Source organism: Peromyscus eremicus, chromosome 17 (assembly GCF_949786415.1).
Source record: "Peromyscus eremicus chromosome 17, PerEre_H2_v1, whole genome shotgun sequence".
Classification (NCBI taxonomy): domain Eukaryota; kingdom Metazoa; phylum Chordata; class Mammalia; order Rodentia; family Cricetidae; genus Peromyscus; species Peromyscus eremicus.
In genome coordinates, this window is record NC_081433.1 from 16,173,032 (window position 1) to 16,195,739 (window position 22,708).

General features: G+C 45.8%; 1 protein-coding gene across 1 annotated transcript in view; it reads left to right on the forward strand.

Moving 5' to 3' along the window:
* The first annotated feature begins 17,168 nt into the window (after positions 1–17,168).
* Positions 17,169–22,708, forward strand: part of Zmat4 (zinc finger matrin-type 4) — a 262,240-nt gene continuing 256,700 nt past the window's right edge. Inside the window, exon 1 of the mRNA XM_059245004.1 lies at positions 17,169–17,270. Coding sequence (XP_059100987.1) covers positions 17,169–17,270 — 102 coding nt within the window. The remainder of the gene's footprint in view (positions 17,271–22,708) is intronic.

Consider the following 22,708-nt stretch of genomic DNA (forward strand, 5'->3'; position numbering starts at 1 on the left):
TCCTAAAAGTGTGTGTGTCCTCCAGTTGGCTTTATTTTTCCATCACCTTGCTGGCTTTATTTTTCCATGCTCCCAGCTGGTCCAACTAGCTAAAACTCAAAATTAACCCAACACTCATTCAACTACGCATGATTTCACCAATATCTCTTGAGGTGAGCCCCGTTTGAGCCATTCATATTGACAGAACACACTGATGACTTGAGGTACAAATTCTTCAGGTGGTGGAGAAGGCACAGTCTTAGTTGTGATGCTTGGGAACTTACATTCAGTGGTGTTTAATAAATAGTAGCCACCTACAGAATCACTACTGTGTGTGCAGAAGTTTGGGGGAGCACATGGAGATAAAAGGCTGAAATAGTTGGGACTTGGTGCTGCTGTTGGGGAAAAAACATCACAGGAGAGACTATTTCAACAGAGAGTGGAAGGACAATATTCTTCCTCCACTCTCTGGTCCTAGAGGAAACAAGATTTCATATGTCTTTTTCTCAGCTTCCTCCTCATTTCTTCTTATTCCCAGTATACAAATGATACTTTGTACTGCTGAACACAGGGAGCAGAGGCTGAGTCTCTGACCCACCTAGTGCTGAGTTGTGTGTCCGGGACCTTGGATATGGTGCTTGGTGCCACATGGTCACTCGCTTAGCTCTGCTTTGGAGCTTTGATCCAGGTCACAGCATTGGGTGGCACTGGGACACCATGCATAAGGGAGAAGAAGAAAATCCAAGTTGCTTCCTGGCCTTGCCTCTCTGCAAAGAACTTGAGATTCAGAAATACCATCATGAGGAGACTGTTTAAAAAGTGTTTTTATAATACCTTGAAGAAATGTGGTTGATTGAAGACCAGCCAAGGACCAGTCAGATCAGAGATCTGTAATTATTGCTTTCTTCTTGAAGAGATTTAAAGTGGAATTCAGTGATTAGAAAGGCCTAATTGCTTCTGGGCTCCCTTTATGACATTGGCAGGTAAAGGGGGTTCTTGAGAACTGCTTTTGTGGAAGCCCCAGAGCAGGTGTGGTAACCCAGGCAGGGTGTGGGACAGGCTGGTGGTTGCAGCTGCGGCTGGCTTTGCCTTTCCTGGCCCTTAGATTTGAATGCAGCCAGAGCTGCCAGTTTGTCTTCTGGTAAGTGGGAAGAAAGAAAGACAATTGGAAGATTTTAATAAGTGCTAGGAGAACCTCAAGACAAATGACCCCAATAACAATTCAGTATCAAAGGGGCAGAGAGATTTTGGATTTGAAGATAGGAGACATGGATGTGAATCCTTGAGTCATTTGTGATAATTCCGTGGGTTCACACTGAGCTCTCCTTGGACATGTTAGGTGGATTTTCCGGCCTCCGCAACCACCTTCCAGGACTGTAAGGAGGATGAAATACATTCGTTTTGTGGAATTAGAGAATGCAGCATCAAATGAATTTTCAGTATATTTTTTCCTAGAGTGGTTGTGATAAAAGTATCATGCAAAGAGTGGCTTAGGAGAAACATAAATTCATTCTCTGGAAGCTTATGAAGACCTGCAGTCTAAAACCAGGGTCTTAGGACGAGGGCCTTTCTGAGGGCGCTAGAGGAACATCCTTTTCATTTTTACTGGCGGTGGCAAACAATCCCTGGACTTTTTTAGCTTCTCAACACAACTTCCTGTCTGCCTCTGTTATCTCGACTCTCACATGGCTCCCACCCTCACATGCTAGTAGTGTCCAGGTATCTGTTTTCTCATAGTTATTGGATCAGGGCTCAGCCTGTTCCGGCAGGAGCTTGTCTTCCACATATCCCCAGGACTGTTGTCTTAGTTACTTTTCAATTGCTGTGATAAAACACTGTGAGCGACTCATAAAAGAAAGCGTTTAGCCGGGGTTACCGTTCCTGAGAGGCAGGAGTCCATCATGGTGGGAAGGCAGGGCAGAAGGCAGGCAGGCTTGCTGCTGGAGCAGCAGCTCAAAGCTCACATCCCGATCCACGAACAGGAAGCTGAGGGCATACTGGTTAGTGAGAGAAGTCTTTCGAAACCTCAGAGCCCACCCCAATGACACACCTCCTCCAATAAGGGCACACCGACCAATCCTTCTGAACAGTTTCACCAACGGGGAGTATTCCTACATCTGGGTCTATGGGGACCGTTCCCATATACTTCCAAAGCAGTTCTCAGTCACAAGTTCTGGGAGATAAAATCCATACCACTCAACCTCAGCTAGCCAGTAAATGATGACTGTGGAGAGATGAGCATTCAGGAACATCTTTTTTTATTTATATTTTTTAAACTTTTCTTATAGTATACGCAGACTACGGTTTCCTTTCCTTCCCCTCCTTCCAGTCCACCCTACCTCCCCTCTCCCCCAGATCTACTCCTCTTCTGTTTCCCTTGAGAAAAGAGCAGACCTCCCAGGGGTAGAAACCAGACACATCACAAGTTCCAATAAGGATAGGCGCACACCCTTTTGTCAAGGCTGGACCGGGCAACCCAGTAGGAGGAAAAGGGTCCCAAGAGCCGTCAAAAGAGCCAGAGCCAGCCCCACTCCCACTGTTAGGGGTCCCGCAAGAACACCAAGCTCCACAACCATAGCATACATGCAGAGGACCTAGTGCAGACACACACAGGCTCCCTGGTTGTCACTGCAGTCTCTGTGAGCTCCTGTGAGCCAAGGTTAGTTCATTCTGTGGGTTTCCTTCTGGCTCCTAAAATCCTTCCTTCCCCTCTTCTGTGGGATGTCCTGAGTTCCACCTGATGATTGGCTGTGGGTTTGCACTGGCATATTTTAAGCAAAGATGCTGCTGATCCAAGGCCATGAAGGGAGATGGGTCAGCAGAGGAACACTGGGAAGAGAGTGTTGGTGAGCCCATCCAGGTTGTTGCTACTTCCGTTCCATCAATAGCCAGATCCACTTCTTCCTTTGCTCTCACCTCTGTCTCCAAAGAGACCCAGGAGGCAGGAACGCTGCAGTAGCGGAGGGAAGACCTCGATAGCCAGATCTACTTCTTCCTTTGCTCTCACCCCTGTCTCCAAAGAGACCCAGGAGGGCAGGAACGCTGCAGTAGCAGAGGGAAGACCTCGTGTTGACCCCTCTCAGTCTTACACTCAGCTGCAGAGGCATCCTTTTCTAGTTACAGCCAGATCCTTCCTGTTGTCCCCGGAATGGGCATGGGCAGACAAGTTGGTGGGTGCTGCAGGCTGTTCCTGAAGCCTACTGCTGTGCTGACGTGCTCTCGAGTTGGTTTCTAGAAGATCACCCTTTGGGCTGTTAGCATTGATTTTCAAGGATGAGACTTTGTCAACAAACAGAAACAGAACGTTCTGTTCACGCAAGGCTGACTATACCAAGTGCATTTTCCTTTCATTATCTCATCACTACTGCCCTTAGTTTGATCATTTCCCAGCTGGTTACTGAGAACAAAGATGAACATCAGTTCCTACCTCTTCAGAGGCTCACCGTACTTGGGCAAGTCAACATACCCTTCCAAGAATGGATTGGGACTTTTGGACAGAAGTGTAGGGTGGTAGAGGCACCTGGGAAGGAGCCTTAACCCAGCATTGGGGAGATTAGGGAGAGCATCATGGGGAAGTGCTGCCTGGCCCCAGGATCTGCTGAGTGGTGAGAAGGACGTGTACCATTTACAAGCTCTGGAGGTGACTGAGGGCAAGAGCAGGTGCTGGCTGGAGATGATCTGAGCTCATTTCTACATCAGTAGCTAGCAGTTGCTCAGGCTTCAGGCTGCTTCTTAAAGAATCCTAGGAGCAGCCAGTGTCCTAGGGCAAAGCCAAACGGCAACCTGGAGCAGGCTCCTCTTTGGGTATATTTATTGCCCAAACACATCACGAACTGTACTGAGTTTGACCCTGCTGTGGTCATATGACACCTCAAGGGACAGAATAAACTGTAGGGCTGATACTCTTCTTGCCCTCTGGCACCCGCTTCCAGCAGGGTTCTGTTGTGTACAATTTTCTTTTGCATGGGACTCCTGGGTAAATTAGTCAAGGAACTCCCTTGGGTGCCAGGTGTCTTGAAATATCTCATTAGGAATAGCTGTGTGGGAAGAAAAAAATATTTTTAGCAGTGGGTAGGAAGTGTTACTGAAATATGACTTATTTGACATTATGGAACTCCGAGGCATCAGTCCAAGTCAGATGGCAGATAGTATCTGTAACTACATTACAGAACGAGATCAAAAGAATGGGAATTGGGACTCAGTGCTAGCATATTATTAAGCGGTATTGAACGCATTCCAGGATACAGCTTCACCAGAAACAGTTCATTGCCTCCAATTGCATGAATGTTACTTTGTGAATAGCTTTAGGAACTTCTGGAGTTCTTGGGCTCTGGGAACTGACCTAGTCTCTGGCTATAGGATTCAGTCCCTTGCCAGTCTCCAAAGAGGCAGAGAGCTCAGTGTGGCCCTACTGTGTGATGCCTGTGTCATGAAGGAGCAGCAGGAAGGCATGTCACAAGGGCTGGCTAGAAAGAGACTCTTAAGAGCTTGGTGCCCAGGGGACTCACTAGTGGTGCTCCTGTGGCGGGGGACCTATGTGGAGGGCACAGGCAGAGTGAGGTGAGGCAGGGAGAAGCTGGACTTTAGTGTAGGTACAGTGACCTCAGTTGGCTCTCCTAGGAGTTAGTAACTGGGGTGGCCTCTTGGTGTCACCCCTGCTGTGAGTTCCAGCAATGACTGGAATTCTTTGCTTTTGTGACCCCAGCTGGTGGCTGTGGCCCTAAGGGAGGAGCGACAGTGAGTAAATAATCATCTCTCAGCAGCAGAAGCCAGTGCTAAAGGACTGATTGCTGAGACTGCATGCCACCCACATTAAGGCCACTCCACGTAGTTAAAAGGGAGGTTTATTTTGTGGGGTAACTCACAAATGAAGGGATAGACGACAGGGTCTGGGAAAGACGTAGCACAGTCCGGCGGTGTTCTCTGGAGAACTCTGTTCAGTCTACCTCTAGCATCCAGAGTCCGGGACCCAAGAGCGCGCAGCCCATCTGGATCTCTCGGGTCTTCAGGGCCCTCTCCTGGCCCCACCTTGTAGGCGTGATAGTTACCGAAGCCTCAATGGGGGTTGGAACTTCCAGACCAAAGCTGGAATGGCTACCCACTACATAGTGATTGGGGCAAGATCTTCCTTAAGGTGGTACCTGGACTGTGCATCCCCATGTTCCCAGTCCTCCTTACACATCTGGTCCTGTCCACTCAGTTAGCAAGTCAGAGCCTGTTGACCTGGGGTCATGACATTCTATTTTTGGTCAGTGAGAAATAGGAATAACTGCAGCTAGTTATTTTGAATAATAGTAATAATAATAATAATAATAATAATAATAATAATAATAATTTTAAATGCAATCAGTCCTTAGATTAGCCTCATGATATTGCAGACATGGTCACGTGTCACAGATACCTGCACTTGACCTTTGGAAGTCACATGTTGCCCATGAACTGAGATGCCTGCTCCCTGCTTGCATCTGCTTGCCAGGAACCTTTGGATCTGGCCTGGAGGAGGGTTCTTGTTGGTTGCACCGGGGTCGTTGGCCGGTCACACAGGTTTTATTTTCCAGGAATTGAAAGTGGTGGGTGTGTTCCTTCTTGCCCAAATGGATCCTTAGAGAAGACATCTAAGAGTTGGAAATGAGTTGTAGGAAAAGAATGCTGTTTGCGGGGTGGGTGGGTGGGTAGTCTCTCCACTTTCCTTTTTATCTACAAGGGGGGACATGGGTCCATCCTACTACCTGCTTGGGTATCATTTTGTATTCTTTTTTTAATCTGAAGGGATTAGATGAGATGCTCTCCCAGGCCCTATGTAGTGACGTGATGTTTATAATTTGTCTACATCATGGGATGGCCTCATTCTATCTCCAATGTCACACTCCTCTTCTTTTGTCTCGGCAACTTTCCACTTGACCGTCACCTGCCAGCCACATCCTTTTCCTTCTCTTTGCTGGCTCTCTATCAGAGCAGGCCCATCCTCCTTTTCAAAAGTGGGAACTGGGCAAGAGGGAGCATAGAAGTGGCCTTAGCTTGAAGGTCAGTCTGTTGGTAGGTGGGCAGCCTGGGAGGAAGCACTGGCACTTCTCTGCCAGGCTTGAGGTCAGAGTGATGGTGAGTAAGCAGAGGCAGCAGAGGGCATTGCCAGCCCATATGGGCATGCTTGCTCTGTCCCAAATTCTGGGACAGAGCAACCCAGCCAGGTGATAAATATGCCCCAACTCAGTCTCCTTTCCAGGAAACTGCCTAGTCACCATTCATCTTGGCTGATAAGGAGAGAAGAATGAGTGGGGATGGAGTGGGGGGCAGGGTGGGGATGGATTAGAAAGTGTAAATAAATTAAGAACTGAGTGGAGAGATGTGTATTTCCTTCCCAACATCAGGGCTGTTGCCAGACAGGCAAGCTGTCATTTCTGGCAAGGTGACAGGACCCGGATACTCTGATGTGAGGCCCTTGGTCATTACCTGGCATCCCAGTGGTCATGACCATCTGCTCGGTTTGCCCCCTCATACGATATCAAAGTAGATTTCAGAAGACAGAAACATGGCTCTGCCAGAAGTAGTGAGACAGATTTGTTCAAAGGCAGACAGAAAGAGCAGCCTTGCTGAAGGGCCTCCAGGACCCGATCCGCATTTCTGGTCAGTGCACCAGTGACAGGCTTCTGGCCCTTAAACAATGCCTTGTGTTCCTATAAATTTATTTTAGACTCTAGAACTTAGTGGAGCGCATTGCTGCTGCTGCTGCTATGTGTGAATGAGCAGTCACACTGAGGTCAGGGCTGGCTAGTCCATTGCCCTGAGCACAGTGGCAAGTCTAACAGTCTCATTTCTGGAATGGAAACCCTCAATGGTCTCTATTTTTTTCCTTTCTAGCTCCTCACAAGGCATAAAAGATGCTAACTTAGGTAAAATGTGCATGTCTGTACTTTTTTGCTTTCAATCACTTGAAGCTACTCATTGAAATGGAGTTAGTTAAGGTAATGCTAGATAAATCCTGGAATTGGAGTAGCTGAGTACATCAAAAGTTTATTTCAGGGATTGGGGACCAGAGGTTCTACTCTCTTTGAGAAATGAGGTCTTCAGTGCTCCTGTGTTCTTGAACCCAGGCTTCCAGGTTGACCAAGGTGACAGTATCTAACTTGTAGAAGAGGAAGAGGCCAGATTGCAGCATGCACTGGGTCTTCAATTCCAGGCCTAGAAGTATGTACATCATTTACACAAGATTACCCATATGGTACACTGGATACAGGAGAGGCAGGAGACTCTAGTCTAGTCTGTCTTAACTGGACATGGTACCAAGGAAAAAAACTACCTGTGACACAGAATGTAGAAGATTTATTTCCAGACAGTTCTATCATCATTGGTATATACACAATGTCTACCTGTCATTTATCATCTATCTTCTCCTCTTTATGCTATCATCCATCCATCCATCCATCCATCCATCCATCCATCCATCCACCCACCCACCCACCCATCCACCCACCCATCAATCCATCCATCCATCTATCCATCCATCCATCCATCCATCCATCCATCTATCTGCATGTCTGTCTGTCATCTCTGTCATCAAATTATGACTGTCATTCTTTACCATCTGCAATAGCAGAATGAGCACCCATGCGACATCTTCTAAGGAAAGCTAAGATCTGGCAACATTCTCTCAGCAGCTCTATGGGTCTTCCTTGTCCTGCCCTTCTTTCTCTCCCACTTGAGGTACCATCATCTTGTATCCTATGCTTACTTATTTCCAAACATTTTTAGAGTTGTATCTTACCTGGACGCATGACTACAGTCTTAAAAGAGTCTCATGTGTACCCTCTTTGTATTTCCCTCTCATGTGAATATTAGGCATCCACAATTCACCCATAATCTCCTGTCTTGCTGTGTTTTATTCCTGCAGTGGTTCTGCCTCAGTTTACTTATCTGCTCTCCATGCACATGTGGGGGATACAAACTTTGCTATTTGAAAATGTACCATCATTATACTTTACTTGCCCTATATTGCACATAAGCAAGATTTTTTTCCTGTAAAGTGTGAGTAGGGCTATTGGGCTTGTAGGACAAGGCTTAGCTTTCAAGGCTTAGCTACCCTGTTAAAATTGTGTGAAAGATCCTGTGTCCACACCTTCCACAACACTTTAGATAGCCTGGAACTCCTGCTGTCGCCAATCTCCTTATTGACTATGCGTGAGCACAACAGGTACGCAGCAACCTTTCTATGTCCAACTCCCATGGTGGCTGAAGTCCCTAAGCCATCAGCGTCTTCACCACGTGCTTCACGCCAAAGCAGGATTTGTCACAAGATTTCAAAGCAGCTCTCAGATTTGAACAGATGTTCTAGTTAATGGATGTCATGGAAGGCGACAGGAAAGTAGCCCGTCCTTTCCTCTGCCACTGGAATATTTCAGCTACTAGATGGAATCGATTATTTTAATAATTAAAAATTAATGATTAATTAAATTTTAAATTCAAGAGGCCTCTTGGTGTTTCTAGATGTCCTACAGTTTGTTGACTTTAGAAAGGTGAAGAGAGAAAAGACGACCCGGCAGTTTGGGTTCCTTGAAGAAGTCAAGTTAAGTTAGCATGCAGTCATGAAGGACAGACAGAGCTGGATATGTCTGGCTGACTGGCTACCCATGCAGTAGCCATGCAGCTTGGCTTCAAAGACAAGGGACGGTCGGCCATGCCTGCCTTACTTCACGTTTGGGTGCAGGTGCTGCCCTCCACGTGACTGCTGCGTTGAAACTGCTCTCAGTCAGCCTGGTTCAGTAGGGGCATCCGTGTCTTCAGAAATCATGCAAATAAGTTACAATAACGGAGTGGTTGCTCATTTATAAACTGTAGGGTTGACGATTGGTAGGCAATGTTGAAAAGAAGTGCTGTGATTTTTTGTTGTTGTTGTTTTTAGCTAATTAAGGAAATGCGCTGTTCTTGAACATTCACCTGCTTCATTTAGAGTTTGAGGGCTCCACACTGAATTTCTGCCTTGTTTTAAGGTTTATTATTATTATTTTTTAATGTTAAAGCCTGTGTGTGAGTATGTGTCTCTGTGTGTGTGTGTGTACATGTGCATGTGCATGTGTGCACACACAGTCACATGAGTACAGGTGACCATGGACACCAGAAAAGTGTGACAGATCCTCTAGGACTGCAGTTATAGATAGTTGAGAGCTGACCAACGTGAGTGCTGGAAAACCAGCCCTGACCGTCTTCGGGAGCGGTGTGTGTGCTCTTCACCACTGAGTCTTCTCTCTAGCCCCAGCTCTCTTCTTTTGAATGGGGCTGGGTGGGGTCTGAGTTTCCAGGACGAGAGTGGCTTTGGTTTGATGGAATAAGTGACACGTAGGAGCATGCTTCACTCCCTCGCTTTTTCCTCTCCCTACCTTTGCTGTCAACCCGGGCTAATGAGGGGTTTTTATTGTTCTTGTTCTTGTTTTGTATTTTGCTGTTTTTGTCTGTCCTTACCCATGTGATGCTGGCTCTGGTTTTACTCTGATTTTAGTAAAGGAACTAAAAGTCCAAGTTCTCCACCTTCTCCTCACCCAACTGACGGAGCTGCAAAGGTGTTGGAGTTTACTGGGCAGTGTCTTGAAGAAGCGAACATCGTTTTCCCTGACAATGATTTTCCTCAGCTTATTAGGCTCCTTACCTGGTCATAGACAGGCTTGTTACTACTGGACCATCCATGCTGTCCCCAGAACTGATGTTAAGGATCTTCTGGAAGCCTAGGCAGAATGCTTTTTATTTTTTAATCTCCGCTAGACCTGCTTGCCTCTGGCACTGGCAGCCCAGTCTTACTGTTCGGTGGAGGAAGACTTCTAGTTTTGATATCTTTGCTGTTGCCTTTAGGGCAAGAAGAGCTCCTAGAATGGCAGAGATGGTGCTGTGAGTGCAGGAGGCTTTTTTGCCTTAGCTGGTATATGTATCTTTAATTTATGTGGAGAGATGATGGCCTGTCTGTTTGGGTAGCATGGTATATGTTTGATCCCACTACATGGATCTCCTCCATGAGATCAGAACCTTAGAGGTTCACCAGCTGCTACAAACCTCAGAATCCGAGCAGTGCCAGGCACATAGACAATGCCCAATAAAAGTTTGAGTCATGACCAGAGGGGCAATCTGAGTGAGGCTGTGATATGTCTGAGACTTTGGTAGATGACATTTGGTAAATGGCATGGGATTCCTGAGAGATTTACAAAGAACTTCATAGAAAGGCTGAAACTGTGGCCTCACTGCTCAGCACCAATCCCAGGGGTACCCTGTGGGATCTGTGGTTCAGACTCGTCCATTCAAAGGAAAAGGAACCAGAGAGAAGAAGTGGCTGGGAGCCAGGCACCTGCTGTGAGCACTGTGGCTTGCCACAGGGTTTGGCCAGAGTGCCATCCTGCAAGCTGGCACTATGATGCTGCCTTGCCTCCCAGATGCCACTGGGCCAGAAGAAAGAGGCTGACAGATGTGGTTCCATTGCTCGGGTCAAGTGTGTACCCAGCAGTGACACATGCCTGAGTCAGGAACCACAGAGCCTGGTCTTACAAGGGAAGAGAGTGCTGCCCTTAATCGGCAATTACTCAGTTGGTGTGAGTCAGTGTTGCCCCTCCTGCTGGCATGGAGCAAGGGAAGGGTATGTGTGTAGGGATAGGGGTGCTCTCAGCTCAGGGTAGGAAATAGCTTGTGGGTACATCTGGATGCTGTATAGTGAGGGGTGTGAACTACCAGATTCCTTTATTTGAAAAAAACGTTAGATCTTCTAGCTGGAAAGATGGCTGCAGTTCTGGGAAACACAGAATCCCAAAGTTTTGTCAAGATGGTCATGTCTTTGACCTTCACCCTGCACACAGACACTGTGGGAGATTTCCATGTTTGGTCACCCACATGCATGCTAAATTATAAGGAAATGTGGGCAGGAGGACGCCACCCAAAACAACCCCAGTACAGACACCCTTACCTGTTGTGCTCCATGCCATTGGACCAATCCCAGTGGTAAACCAGAGCAGAATATACGCCTGGAACTGCTTGGATTCTGAGGTTTGTAGCAGTTGGTGAACCTCTAAGGTTCTGATCTCATGGAGGAGATCCATGTAGTGGGACCAAACATATACCATGCTACCCAAACACACAGGCTACCATTGTCTGCTTGCTGCCCTGTTCTCTGGCTGCATTTCACAACCTGCTTTCATTTCTGGAGTAATTTTTTGGCTTTTTTTTTCTGCCTAGTCTGCTGCCACGGCAACCAGCCCTGCATCACCCACTTGGCTTGGATGGAGATGTGATGGAGACAGGACAGACCCATCGTCAGAGGCGTTTGGGTGCCTGTGGGGGTTACAGAGGAGCCCTGTTGACTTGTATTCTGCCTCCTTCCCAATTCTTTTTCTCTTTGCTGCTAGGCAGGCTAGTAAAGTAGGGTAGTGACGGAGACCTGAAAGGGGAAGGGGGTGAAAAGCAGGCCGTAGTCACAAAGCATTAGAGGTAGCATCAGGGTGTGGGGAACAGAAGCCTAAAAGGACCACATAGGAGCAAGCCGAGGCTTATTTGTTTTGAAGATGGGCCAGCTCTAATTTCTACACCCCCTTCCTCTTTCTAAGTATAGTTTTAATACTAATAAACCAGAGCAGAAAAAAAAAAAAACTTGTAAGTGCTTTTTGGGTATGAGTAACTGTTAAATGTGGAAGGAATGCTTTAATTGAGAACATTCTTAGTAGACCATTGCAGGAGATAAAAAGCTTAGGCAGCCTGTGTTGAATACAGGGGAGCAGGGGCCAGAGCTGCTGAGAGCTACTTAGCTATTTCATGGTGGGTAGGAAGGGCATGTGGCATAGAGAGGAAGGTTCCAGACTGGAGCAAAAGGCCCAGTTGTATTGGGCATGGAGTACAGTGGCTCCTCAAGGTGTCAGGCTAAACTGAACATAGTAGTGGGTACCTAATCTGAAGGCAGTCACGGTGCCCATGCCTGAAACTATCTGGATATAAACATGGACGCAAAATGTCTGCAAGATGGTAGTGAGCCATAGTTCTGTTCAGGCTAAGAAAGGGAAGTCTAGACACTGAGGTAAAAAAAAGGGGGGGGCCTCAGGCATCTATCTGGGCTTTGAAGCACTTTTCATGGTCCTAGACAGAGGGACTGTGGTGTAGGCTACATAGTATACGTACAATAGGGAAAGGCAGCCCAGCCAGGGCATGACCTGTGGACAGGGGATTCATCCCTGGCCTAGAAAACTGACTGCTATGCTGGAGACTCAGGGACCTTCAGGCAAAATAATCAGCCCCAAGTCTTAGTGTCTTCACAGAGAAAATGAGGCTTTTACAGAGCCGGTGTAGGGGGAAGCCTGAGGCAAAATCTTTACTCCCAGATTTGGAACTTTCCCAAGGGTCAGGTGCTGTTAGGACTATGCTTAGAGAGTCTGCAGTCCTGGATCTGGAGAGTTCACAGTGTCACACTGAGCAGCTCTCTGTGCTACCCACAGAGCTTAGATTGGGAATGCCACAAGTCTTAATTCCTGTCCATGACGGGCCACTGGAAAGGAGAGAGTGGGCGGAGGTGGACTATTAACCTCCTGGATGAGCTTTAGAATGATGTCCACCATAGCCAAAGGTGAAGTGATGACCACACAGTGCACAGCATCACGCTCAAGGCTTCTCCCCTCAAAGACCTGGGGTGGAATAGATGGTCCCTGAGGGGGCATGGTTGCTCAGACTCCTTGGAACAGCGAGCAGCTGTGGGCTAATGTTGCTGGTGTATGGCTCGATGCCAAACGTTAGATTATGAATGCTTCCTTCTATGGCCCCGGGGGAACAGGCCACAGGGAGGACAGCAGGAATGGGAGAGAGAGCGGAATAAATTCTCATCAAGCTTCCTCAGTGAAGGTTGGCACTTCCAATGATAAAAATAGATTGTAAGGATTTTTTGAAGTGTGGGGTCTTCATAGGCCCCAAGCCTGGCCATTGGCTGCATTTTATCACCCAAGGAAGGCGCAGGTAATAGAATGTCTAGATGAGCAATAAGAACTATGATCTCAGCACTCTGGGTCTGTCATCTTCCTGCTCACCCTCCAACGTGGTTCTGTTTACTTCTCTTCTTAAATATTTATGATATTGCTCCCCAAACACTACAGCAGAATTGGTAATATTGCTAACAATGGTCTGAATATTGGCTTCTTAAGTGTCTGCCATATGCCACTTTGTGTCTGCAGCTTTATCCATTTTATTTTTGGACCCTCACAACAGCTTGGTGAGATTCATCCTCTTCCCATTTCACAGATGTAGAGACCAGAACACAGACAGCGTATTGAACTGGCTGGGCACCCTGGCTGGTGAATAACCCAACCAGAATGGGGGCTAGTGACTTTCTCCTCTAGGAACCTCACAAGGCTTTCAAGGTCTCTGCGTCAACTTGATTTTCACACAGTCAGTCATGGAGAGGAGTGAACAGTACTTCTCCTTCTCATGGAGCCCATAGTGATTTTATCCTGTGTTTCTGCAGTCTGCTCTTAAGAAAGCCAGAGGAAAGCTCCTTCTGAGGACCCTGGAAAAGGCCTCTCTGTGCCCCATGAGGGACATTTAGGACTCGGTTGTTGTCGTCAGTTTCTCTTTCCACCTGGGTCTTGGGCTCCTCCATCCACTTCTGACCATGGTTTGCTTTCGCTTGACTTTGTGGTATTCACGGTTAGCCCTCTACTCCTACCCTCGTGCATATTCTTATCCTGTTGGTAATCAGAACTCTCTTGGTGCCAGAGGAGAGGACTGACTTAGAGTTTGACCTGTTTTCCTCTCTCCTTATCTTATCCATCCTCCCATCTGCAAGTCTAATACAACCTTCTCGGAGAGTTCCCTGATAATCTATCTTGTCATCTCAAGCTGGCTAGTCTAGCCCTTTCCAACAATGTGTATAGCAGTTTGTTCTTTGTCTTAGGGACTCTCTCTCTGGTGTTTTCTTGTTAATTGCCCTTGAGGACTTGGACCCAAGGACTATGCCTATTGTCATTGTTCTGCCCCGTACACAATCGTGTCCCAGTGACTATTATGTAGTGCTACCTGCCTTTAATTCCAGCACCTGGGAGGTAGAGTTAGGTCCATCTCTGTGCATTTAAGGACAGCCTGTTCTGGGCCAACCAGAGCTTCATAGTGAGATGCTGGGAGACAAAAAGAGCTCTCGCTTTTCAAATTTTCTATATTTTGCCCAGTTGTGCATCTGACTGATAATGCTATATACCCCACTCTCCTAGAATAGACACCGAGGACAGCAAAGTCATCTGACCAGATTCATACATGGCCTGCTCCTCTGCTCTGGGTCTCCTGGGGATGGCACCATCCCTGGTGAATGTTGAAGAACATCTAGGTCACTCAAGTCCCTGGTGATGGCTTTGTGATGTGCCTTTGAAGTGTGCTGCTGGCTGAGTAGCAAAGATGAAACATTTTTGCAGATAAAGTAAGGGGATTAGATGCCTCCATTCTACTACGCTTGTCTTTTACCCAGAATTCCCAGGGACCTTATGGCATTACACAGTGAGCAGTTTCCAGATGAGAGGTCCTCCCATGCTCTGTCTCTGATTAGTGAGGGTTTGTGGGTTCCAATGCTGTTCCGGCTTCTATAGGAGGCATGGGCTGGTTAGCACGGTGGGCAAGGCTAAGAAGGGAAGTACGCTCCACTGTCCTCTCTCTTTCCACCTTCCATGTTCTGAGGAACAATGAAACTGAAGGCTTTTCCAAGCAGCCGGAGGAGGAGAGCAGATGGCAGCTTTCTTCTTGAGAATTCCAGTCTTTGAGTCACACACAGGATCTTCTCCCCGTCTAAACCGACCTGCACAGAAAGAGTTCTCTGCACAAGCCAGACTGGCACTTGTCCACTAATTGCCTCCCACTAGCACGTAATGTATCCAGGCATTTCACTCATGTCCCAGACCCACAAGGGTCTTCGTTGACGGGTCCATTGCACTAAGACTTTCTCAAACCAATATTCTTACATAAGAGGATGGGAAAAGCCATGATATTTTTCCTCTTCTTTTGAATATTTTTTTTGTAGTATACACATTTTATAGTCTGCCTTTAAAGCTATTTCTGCTGCACAGCTGCTTGACTGAGGCAGACTCCCACGAGTTCTGCTCAGTCCAGCGAGTACCTGAATATCCCTTCATGGTGTTTGCTGCCTGCAGTTGGTCCTATGATGAGGGAGGAGTGTGCAGGGAGTTTGGAGGTTCTTATTAAGCAGGTCACCCATGAATCTATCTTCGTGCACTTCTTTATTAAAAATAGCAAAGAACATGATAATGCTTAAGCACAACCACTTATAGGAACTTGGCTTAAAGATGTACGTTTTCACTTACCGTTTGGCATTTCTAATGTTCTGCTGCGTTTTTTTTTTTTCTCCATACTCAAAAGTTATCTCCTCCATTTTCATTCTGGGATGTGAATAGAGATTACAACTGATGCTGTATTGTTGGTGGGGACTGCTTTGGTCCTCATGGGACCATGTCTGGTGACTCCTTGTGTCCCTGGCACTGGTCTTGAAGATGGACTACACTCAGACAGACACAGGCTATAGGGTAGGGCAGGACTCAGAAACAGTAAGAAGATTTTTCTTCAGAATTTCAAGTGTGGGTGTCTTGTGAAAAAGGAGTAATCTGTGTTGGACCTACGGCAGAATTAATGAATGAACACTGCAACAGGATGGACTTGTGTTTATCCCAAGAGAAATAGAGAAAAGCTTTCACCCTCCCTGGGACAGATTGCATTGTGTATGGTGGGGAGTAAGCCTTATGGAAGTGATGGACTTCACACCGCTTCACTAGGAATGACATTTCCAGAAAAAAACCAGGTCCACACCAGCTGTTAAGACTCAGTGGTCTACAGTATTTGGAATAATTATTGGTTGTTCCGGGTGTTTGAAAATATGATGAGAGTTTTATATTCAGTATTTTCAATATATTGTGTTCTTTGGTTCACTACAGTTTTTAACAAGTAACATCTAGTATAATCTTCTTAGCTATGAGATAAACTGAGACACAGAGAGTTGAGTGATTCACACAAACCGCGTGGCAGCATTAGCTCTGAGGTGGAGCTGGCGTGTTCGGAAAAGGGAATCATTTGGGCCGTGCCCCTGAACAGTAATGCAGTTTTGGGCCAGTCCAGTAGGTAAGATGAGAGCGTTAGAGTAGGATGGACCCATGGTGCAGTAGGATGGACCCATGGTGCAGTAGGATGGATCCGTGGTGCAGAAGGACGGACCCATGGTGCTGCTGGTGGAGATTCTCTTGCCTCTCTGTCCGGTGCAGTCTGGTACAGGCTTTATCTGTTGCCTATAGGTAGGAAGGACAATGAAGTGGAGTTTGTGTCTGTTTATAGGTGACAGGACCCCTATCAGCTAGAGTGTTCTCACGGGCGTGAGGATTTGGGCTGCATTCTGACAGCAGGTTGGATCTACAGGATGTATTTATTTACTGTTTATTCAGCTCTGGTGTGGGGTGGTAAAGATGATTTAATAGACTCTGAAATCCCTGAATATAGAAGGCAGTATACAGGGCAAGGTCTCCTTGTCTTCCAAGATGTGAGGTTAGAAGGGAGGTTGCATTCTGAATTTTTTCAGAAGTGTAGCCATTGAACTCAGATCGTATTTTATGCTGCATACAAAGCTCCTATGACAACTTGTTCCTTAAAAAAAAAAATAGGTTCATTGTAGAAACATTTCAAAACAAAATGATTATGAAACAGTGACCTATCATTTCTGAAAGTGCACTTTACATATTTAGACACAAGTTCCATGCACTACTGTGCATACATGCCTGTAAGCTTCTGAATGTGTGAGGATGTATCAGAACGCTTTTGACCTATTTCCTGTTGTTGCATGAATTGGGTACTTTGCAATTCTTTGTTAATATCTGTCACATGCGTAATTATTTTGTCACATTAATCCCCAGAAAAAAACAATAGCTCCAAATCTGGTTTGTTTTAGCAGAAAAAAAAAAAGCTAAAGATGGATTATTATCTTTTAAGGCTCTAGCACCCCTGTTAGATTTTTATAGGCAAATGATCAAGTATTCATTATTGTGGTTAGTTGGTATGGTAACACCGGGGTTTGGAGAGACCCACCCTGTTGCTACCATCAGCAGACTGGCTGCTTTTCACACACGTATGCTCAGTGTTCTGCATTATCATCAGAGTAACAGACTCCCCCCTCCCCCTTTTTTCCCTGTTGATTTTTCTCTAGCCTGATGAAGTCCTCCGATATCGATCAGGAGTTGTTTACAGACAGTTACTGCAAGGTGTGCAGCGCACAGCTGATATCCGAATCCCAGCGGGTGGCCCATTATGAGGTAAGGATAGCCCGGCTCACTCAGCCACGCCATGGCTCATGGGACTGGAGGATACTCACTTTTGGACTTGGGGAGTTTTCAGAAGTGTAAGTCGTGAGCCTGTATGGTGTGAGTCAGGTCATGATGTGTTTGTTGGGAACACAGAGTAAAAGTTGGGGACATTATTCTGAGGCCCTGGCTACTTCCCAGTTTATTTAATCTTGTTTACTAATATTTTAATGTATGCCTTGGCCCCTAGAAACTCACTGGGCTCCCTTTCTTTGCTCTTTCTGTGAGAGATACATGTCAGTCTTTTGCTCTCTCTTCAAGGCATACATGTCACTCTACACTCTCTCTGTGAGGGATACATGTCACTCTTCACTCTCTCTGTGAGGGATACATGTCGCTCTTCACTCTCTCTGTGAGGGATACATGTCAAATACACTAGTTCCGCTGCCTCCTTCCACCTAGGATGTGAAAATAGGCTCAAAGACCCTTGCTGGTCACCCAGGGAAACATGGGTCTCAGAGGGAGAAACCTTCCCTGTTGGTCAGCACCCTAAATGTTCACCAGAATGTTGAAGTCCCCTGCCATCACAACCAAGGTTTAGAGCTCCCATACTCTGGAAGGGCATGGTGATCTTTTGCATGGGAGGGCTGGTGGATGCTCTTTGATCCTGTATTAGATGCAGAGGTTGAGAAGAAGAGGGATTGTCTTTTATCCCAGGGAGGAATGAGGTGCCAGGAGTGGGAGGCAGGGAGCTGGGGATCCCAAGATGGTGAGCCCTGCATCATGTACTCCAGTTTCCAAAGAGCAGGCAGCCCTGGGAATAGGGGCTTTCAGGTGTAATGACTTGTAAGGAAGCTTGGATTACAGGGCTTAGCCAGCAACTTTTGCTTTTCATCTGATGAGTCTAATAAATGCCAGTTGTCGCTCTCGCTCACGGAGCTCCTTTGGGCCCCAGGAAATAATAATGTGCACCGTGGAAATAATAATGACAACACACTCATACACACCCAGAAACACAACACACTAACCCCGCCTTTCCCACAGGGTTTTGTGTTGGTGGAAATGATTTGGAAGCTAAGTGTGTCAAGCATGCGAAATTCTTTCCTTGCTGTTACCTCCTTCGCAGCGATGCTTTGATGATGGCAAACAAACACGCTCTTTGAAGCATCTGTGAAATTAACATCTGTGAAAAGAAGGCAGTAGGGTTGCCCACCCCGGCCATTCCACGGGTTTCTGCCATTCTAGAAACCCCAGCGGCGACTACTCAAGTCCTCCGCATGCAGTGGTGTGATATTTACAGAGAACCTATGCACGTCCTCTGGTGTCTTTCAAATAATCTCCAGATCACTTATGACACCTACCCAGTTCCCATACCCCACCTCATTTGCATAGATTCTGCATAGTATTTGCATTTGGCAAATTTAAACTTTGCTTTTTGTAACTTTCTGATTTATGTGGAAATCATGGACCTGGAGGCTGGCACGTTATTCTTCTGTCAAGAGGGAAGTGAGTGCTGGAAGCAGCTAAAAGTAAACATGTTTACAAGGAATAAATCCATTGTTTTAGGATTGATAAACTCTAATTTCTATCTATATTGTTTATGAGCATATATGTAACTATAAAATACCGTTAAAGAGCAGGGGAATTTTTCCTGCTCTGAAATTTTATGCTCTCTACAATAAGCCCATTTGCTTTAATTTTTAATCGTTGTTCTTAATATTTGAGGATAGAAACGCTTTTGTTTATTTGATTCCCAATTCCTGAACAGTAGCTGCACATTATAGGTCTTTTTAGCATTTGTGAGGGGGATGGGTCTCTTACCTGATACTGACCAGTACTGTCCTTTAGCTGAACCAGAAAGCTAATGCCAGAATGTTTTAAACAAAACTTTTAAATAAACAAATAACAACAAAACCCCACCTTAGCTGCTCAACTCAAAGTGTGCTTATTTTGATCTCAGGTTCTCTTATTGATGTCCTGGACTCTTGCTGTGGTATAATCTAATTGTTTACGGTACGTGTTAATTGAACGTAGCATTTGTGCGTTAGGAAAAATAAAGCAATCAATAGCTCCTCCATGAGCAGTGTCATACATCATTTAGGGACATTAAGTGCCTTCCTGCCGAATGTGGATGGATGCCGAGAGTGATGTCTTCTGCCTGTCTGTCCCTCACCCTTCTTCTATCAGAAATAGCCTGTGTATTCTCGCCGCAGAGATGTTGAGGCTGTGAAGTGACAAAGGCAGGGCCTAGGATCCCTTATGTGGGACTCTTGACCTCCGTTTCTTGTCTTCCTGTCTCTTTGTTTGGGACACTTATGCTGGAGCGTGGCTCAGATCACCCAGGACTATTTGAAAACGGGTATTCTATTGATCTGTTCTTGAACTCCACACACAACCTCTGCTGACATCACCTGTAGAGTGGGTTTCTCAATGAGCTAGATATTTCATTCAACTCATTGAGAACTCTGTTCCTGTGATGTTTCAGTTGCTTTGATGTTTCAATCTGACATACTTCTTCAGTTCCGGCTGACAATAGTCTCTGCTATCCCATGGGGACACACCAGTGAGCATCCACTGTGTATTCCTGTGTGACCAGCAGTACCAGCGTTAGATATTGGAGTAGAGTATGAACTGGTAAGAGAAATGGTCTTTGTGCCCAAGAAGCTCAGGAACTCCATGGAGAAGAAAGGCCATGGAGTCCCACATGACTCAGGCATCCACATTATTATTCATCATGAAGACCAACTGTGGTCAAAAACTTGCTGGAGAATGTCATGATTTATCCAGGCTTCAAGCATGGGTCAATTTTAGGAAGTAATAAATGATACTTGTCTCTGAAAAATATTGAAGAGGCTGGTCTTGTTGACTGGAGGATGCAGACTGGGTAGGGTACTGAGGACAGCACATAGTGGAAGGATTGGATTGGTGGTGGTGGTGGTGGTGGTGGTGGTGGTGGTGGTGTGTGTGTGTGCATGTGTGCACGTGTATGTATGTGTGTAAAGAGAACCTTGGATCCATCAGGCTCTTAAGCATCTGGGACTGTAGACTATAATTGAGCATCTCTAGATGACAGTGAGTTGGTATTGGGAAAAAGAAAAGCTTTTGTTATGATTTGTGCCCTGAAACTAGTATGTTAGTCTCTTGAAGTACAAAAGCAAACACACAAATGGGTTAATTGCTAATATCTGCATGGCCCCTTAGCAGATGAGCCTCACAGGAAGGGGGGTAAGAGCTTGGTATGTTTTTAATTGACCAGACTGTTCAGGGATATACGTTAACATTTTCCTCTTTGCATATGAAGTCCTGATGTAAACGGAAATGGAAGGACACACAGACATTTTTTTTTTTTTTACTTGCTAAGCAGTGGAGAATATAATTAGTTGTTGTCTCTGCCCATGGGTGAATAGCCAGAACCAAAACACCAAGTGCATGTGGAAGGGAACACTTTATAATGAGGTGCCTAATGTTACAAAGATCAGAAATCATGTCTTGCAGGGGGTGGGGCACTGGAATGATCTGCTGTAGTTTAAAGAGGATAAAGGATAATTTCTTGCAAAGGGAAGAGTTGCACGCCTGAGTGATGGGCGGCTCTCTGATGCACAAGAGGAAGGAAAATTGTCCCCAGTACATGATGAGAAGCGAAACCCAAAGCACAGAAAATCTTGCTTTCTCTTTCTCCATACATACACCGTATGTAGTATATATAATGTTCAGTATTGCTATATACAATAATTATTTTATAAATATGCAATATGTTTATTTATATTTTAGTAAATCCAAGGGAAGAAATAGTTCAGATCTAGAAAGAAAGTAAGAATCATTGGGCAGGCCTCATATAGCCAGTAATAAACATCAACCCAACTTGTTGCCTCTTTTTATAAACCTTTGGGTGCTGCTGTGGGATGGGTCTCAGCAATAACTTTGCAAAATCATTGGCTGTGTGTGATGGCTAATCTTGACTGCCTACTTGACTTCCATGATTGAACATGGAAGCACACTCCTTGCTGTGTCTATGAGGGTAATTTCAGAAAGGTTAGCTAAGGAAGATCCACCTGAATGTGGGTATAGCCTATGGGTCTGGACTGAACAAAAAGGAAAGGGCAATCAAGCTGGGACATCAGTGGCTCTTTGCTTTTTGACTGGGGATGCAGTGTGACCACATGTCTCTCCCACTACCATGCCATCCTTTTGTCTATGATGGGCTGTATTCCCTCACCCTGGGAGCTAACATAAACACATTCATCTCTTCTCTGCAAGATCAGCCTTGAATTCTTTCTGATTGGTAGCCAGGGCTCTAAGAGTGGATAAAACCACCAGAGGCATCTGCAATTCTTATCCTCTGGCCTGTGAATAAAACAGGTGTTAACACTACCCACTTCCCTCTAGGGTAGTGTGACAGTAATATTTCCCATCCAGGAAAAGGACAGAAGACGAAGGATAGTCAGTAGCTTAGGGCCACCAGAAGGCCAGGGACAGCTTCCTCCCTCTTAGGGGAACAAGGGAAACTCCTGCAACAGCATTTCACTTCTTCAGGAGGAACTTCATTCTTTTCGGTGGTACTCACCTCCTGAACTGTTCCCTGTTGAACATCCTCCTGGACTTGTCTCAGGTCCTGACCTCTCTTCGCTTCCTTCCCAAGGGTGCTTTCAGGCTTGCACAGTATTCTACAATTTTTTAAAAGTCAGAATCATAATTTCCTTAGTAATGTGATTCTCACAGCAATACAGAAGGCTTTCATTATACCTACTTTCAGAGAGCTATGTGTGTTAGTAACTACACAATTTCTTGTAGACAAAATCTCCAGGCTGTTCCTTTTATTTTTCTTCACCCACTTGCCTATTTCCCTTTGAGTTCAGTTGTGGAAAGTTTATTTAAAAGTTAGTAGGTGGAAATGCTTCGTTCTTAATCTCATTTTTGCCAAAAAAGTCTGGATCACAAGGCTGAGAAATCTTACTGGATCTGCAACAATCAAAGCTTTCTTCCTCTCATTCCCCTTCTCTCTCTTCTCCCTTAGCCCTCTCCTCCTCTTCCTCCTCCCACCCACGCTCACATCACTCTCTGCCTGCCAGGAATATCATACTGATCCATCAGACAGTTGGAAAGGATGAGGGCTGTGGATGACTTCGCAGGACCTTTTAGGAGCTAGCCCTTGTCATGCTACTGCCCAGAACTCAATCCCATGGTTCTCTCTAAAATGCTTTCAAACTTTTAATGGAAATATAATCACACCATTTCCTCCCTATCCTTCCTCCAGCCATTACCATCCTCTTCTGATTGGGTAGCTAGTTGGAGATACTTAACTTCATCCTTCTGCTTTCTGCTTTGCTTTAAAAAATGATTTCTTTTATTTCGATATTATAGTATAATTATATCATTACCCCTTCCCTTTCCTCCCTTCAAACCCTCCCATATAACCCCACTTGCTCTTTCAAACTCTTGCCCCTTTTTTC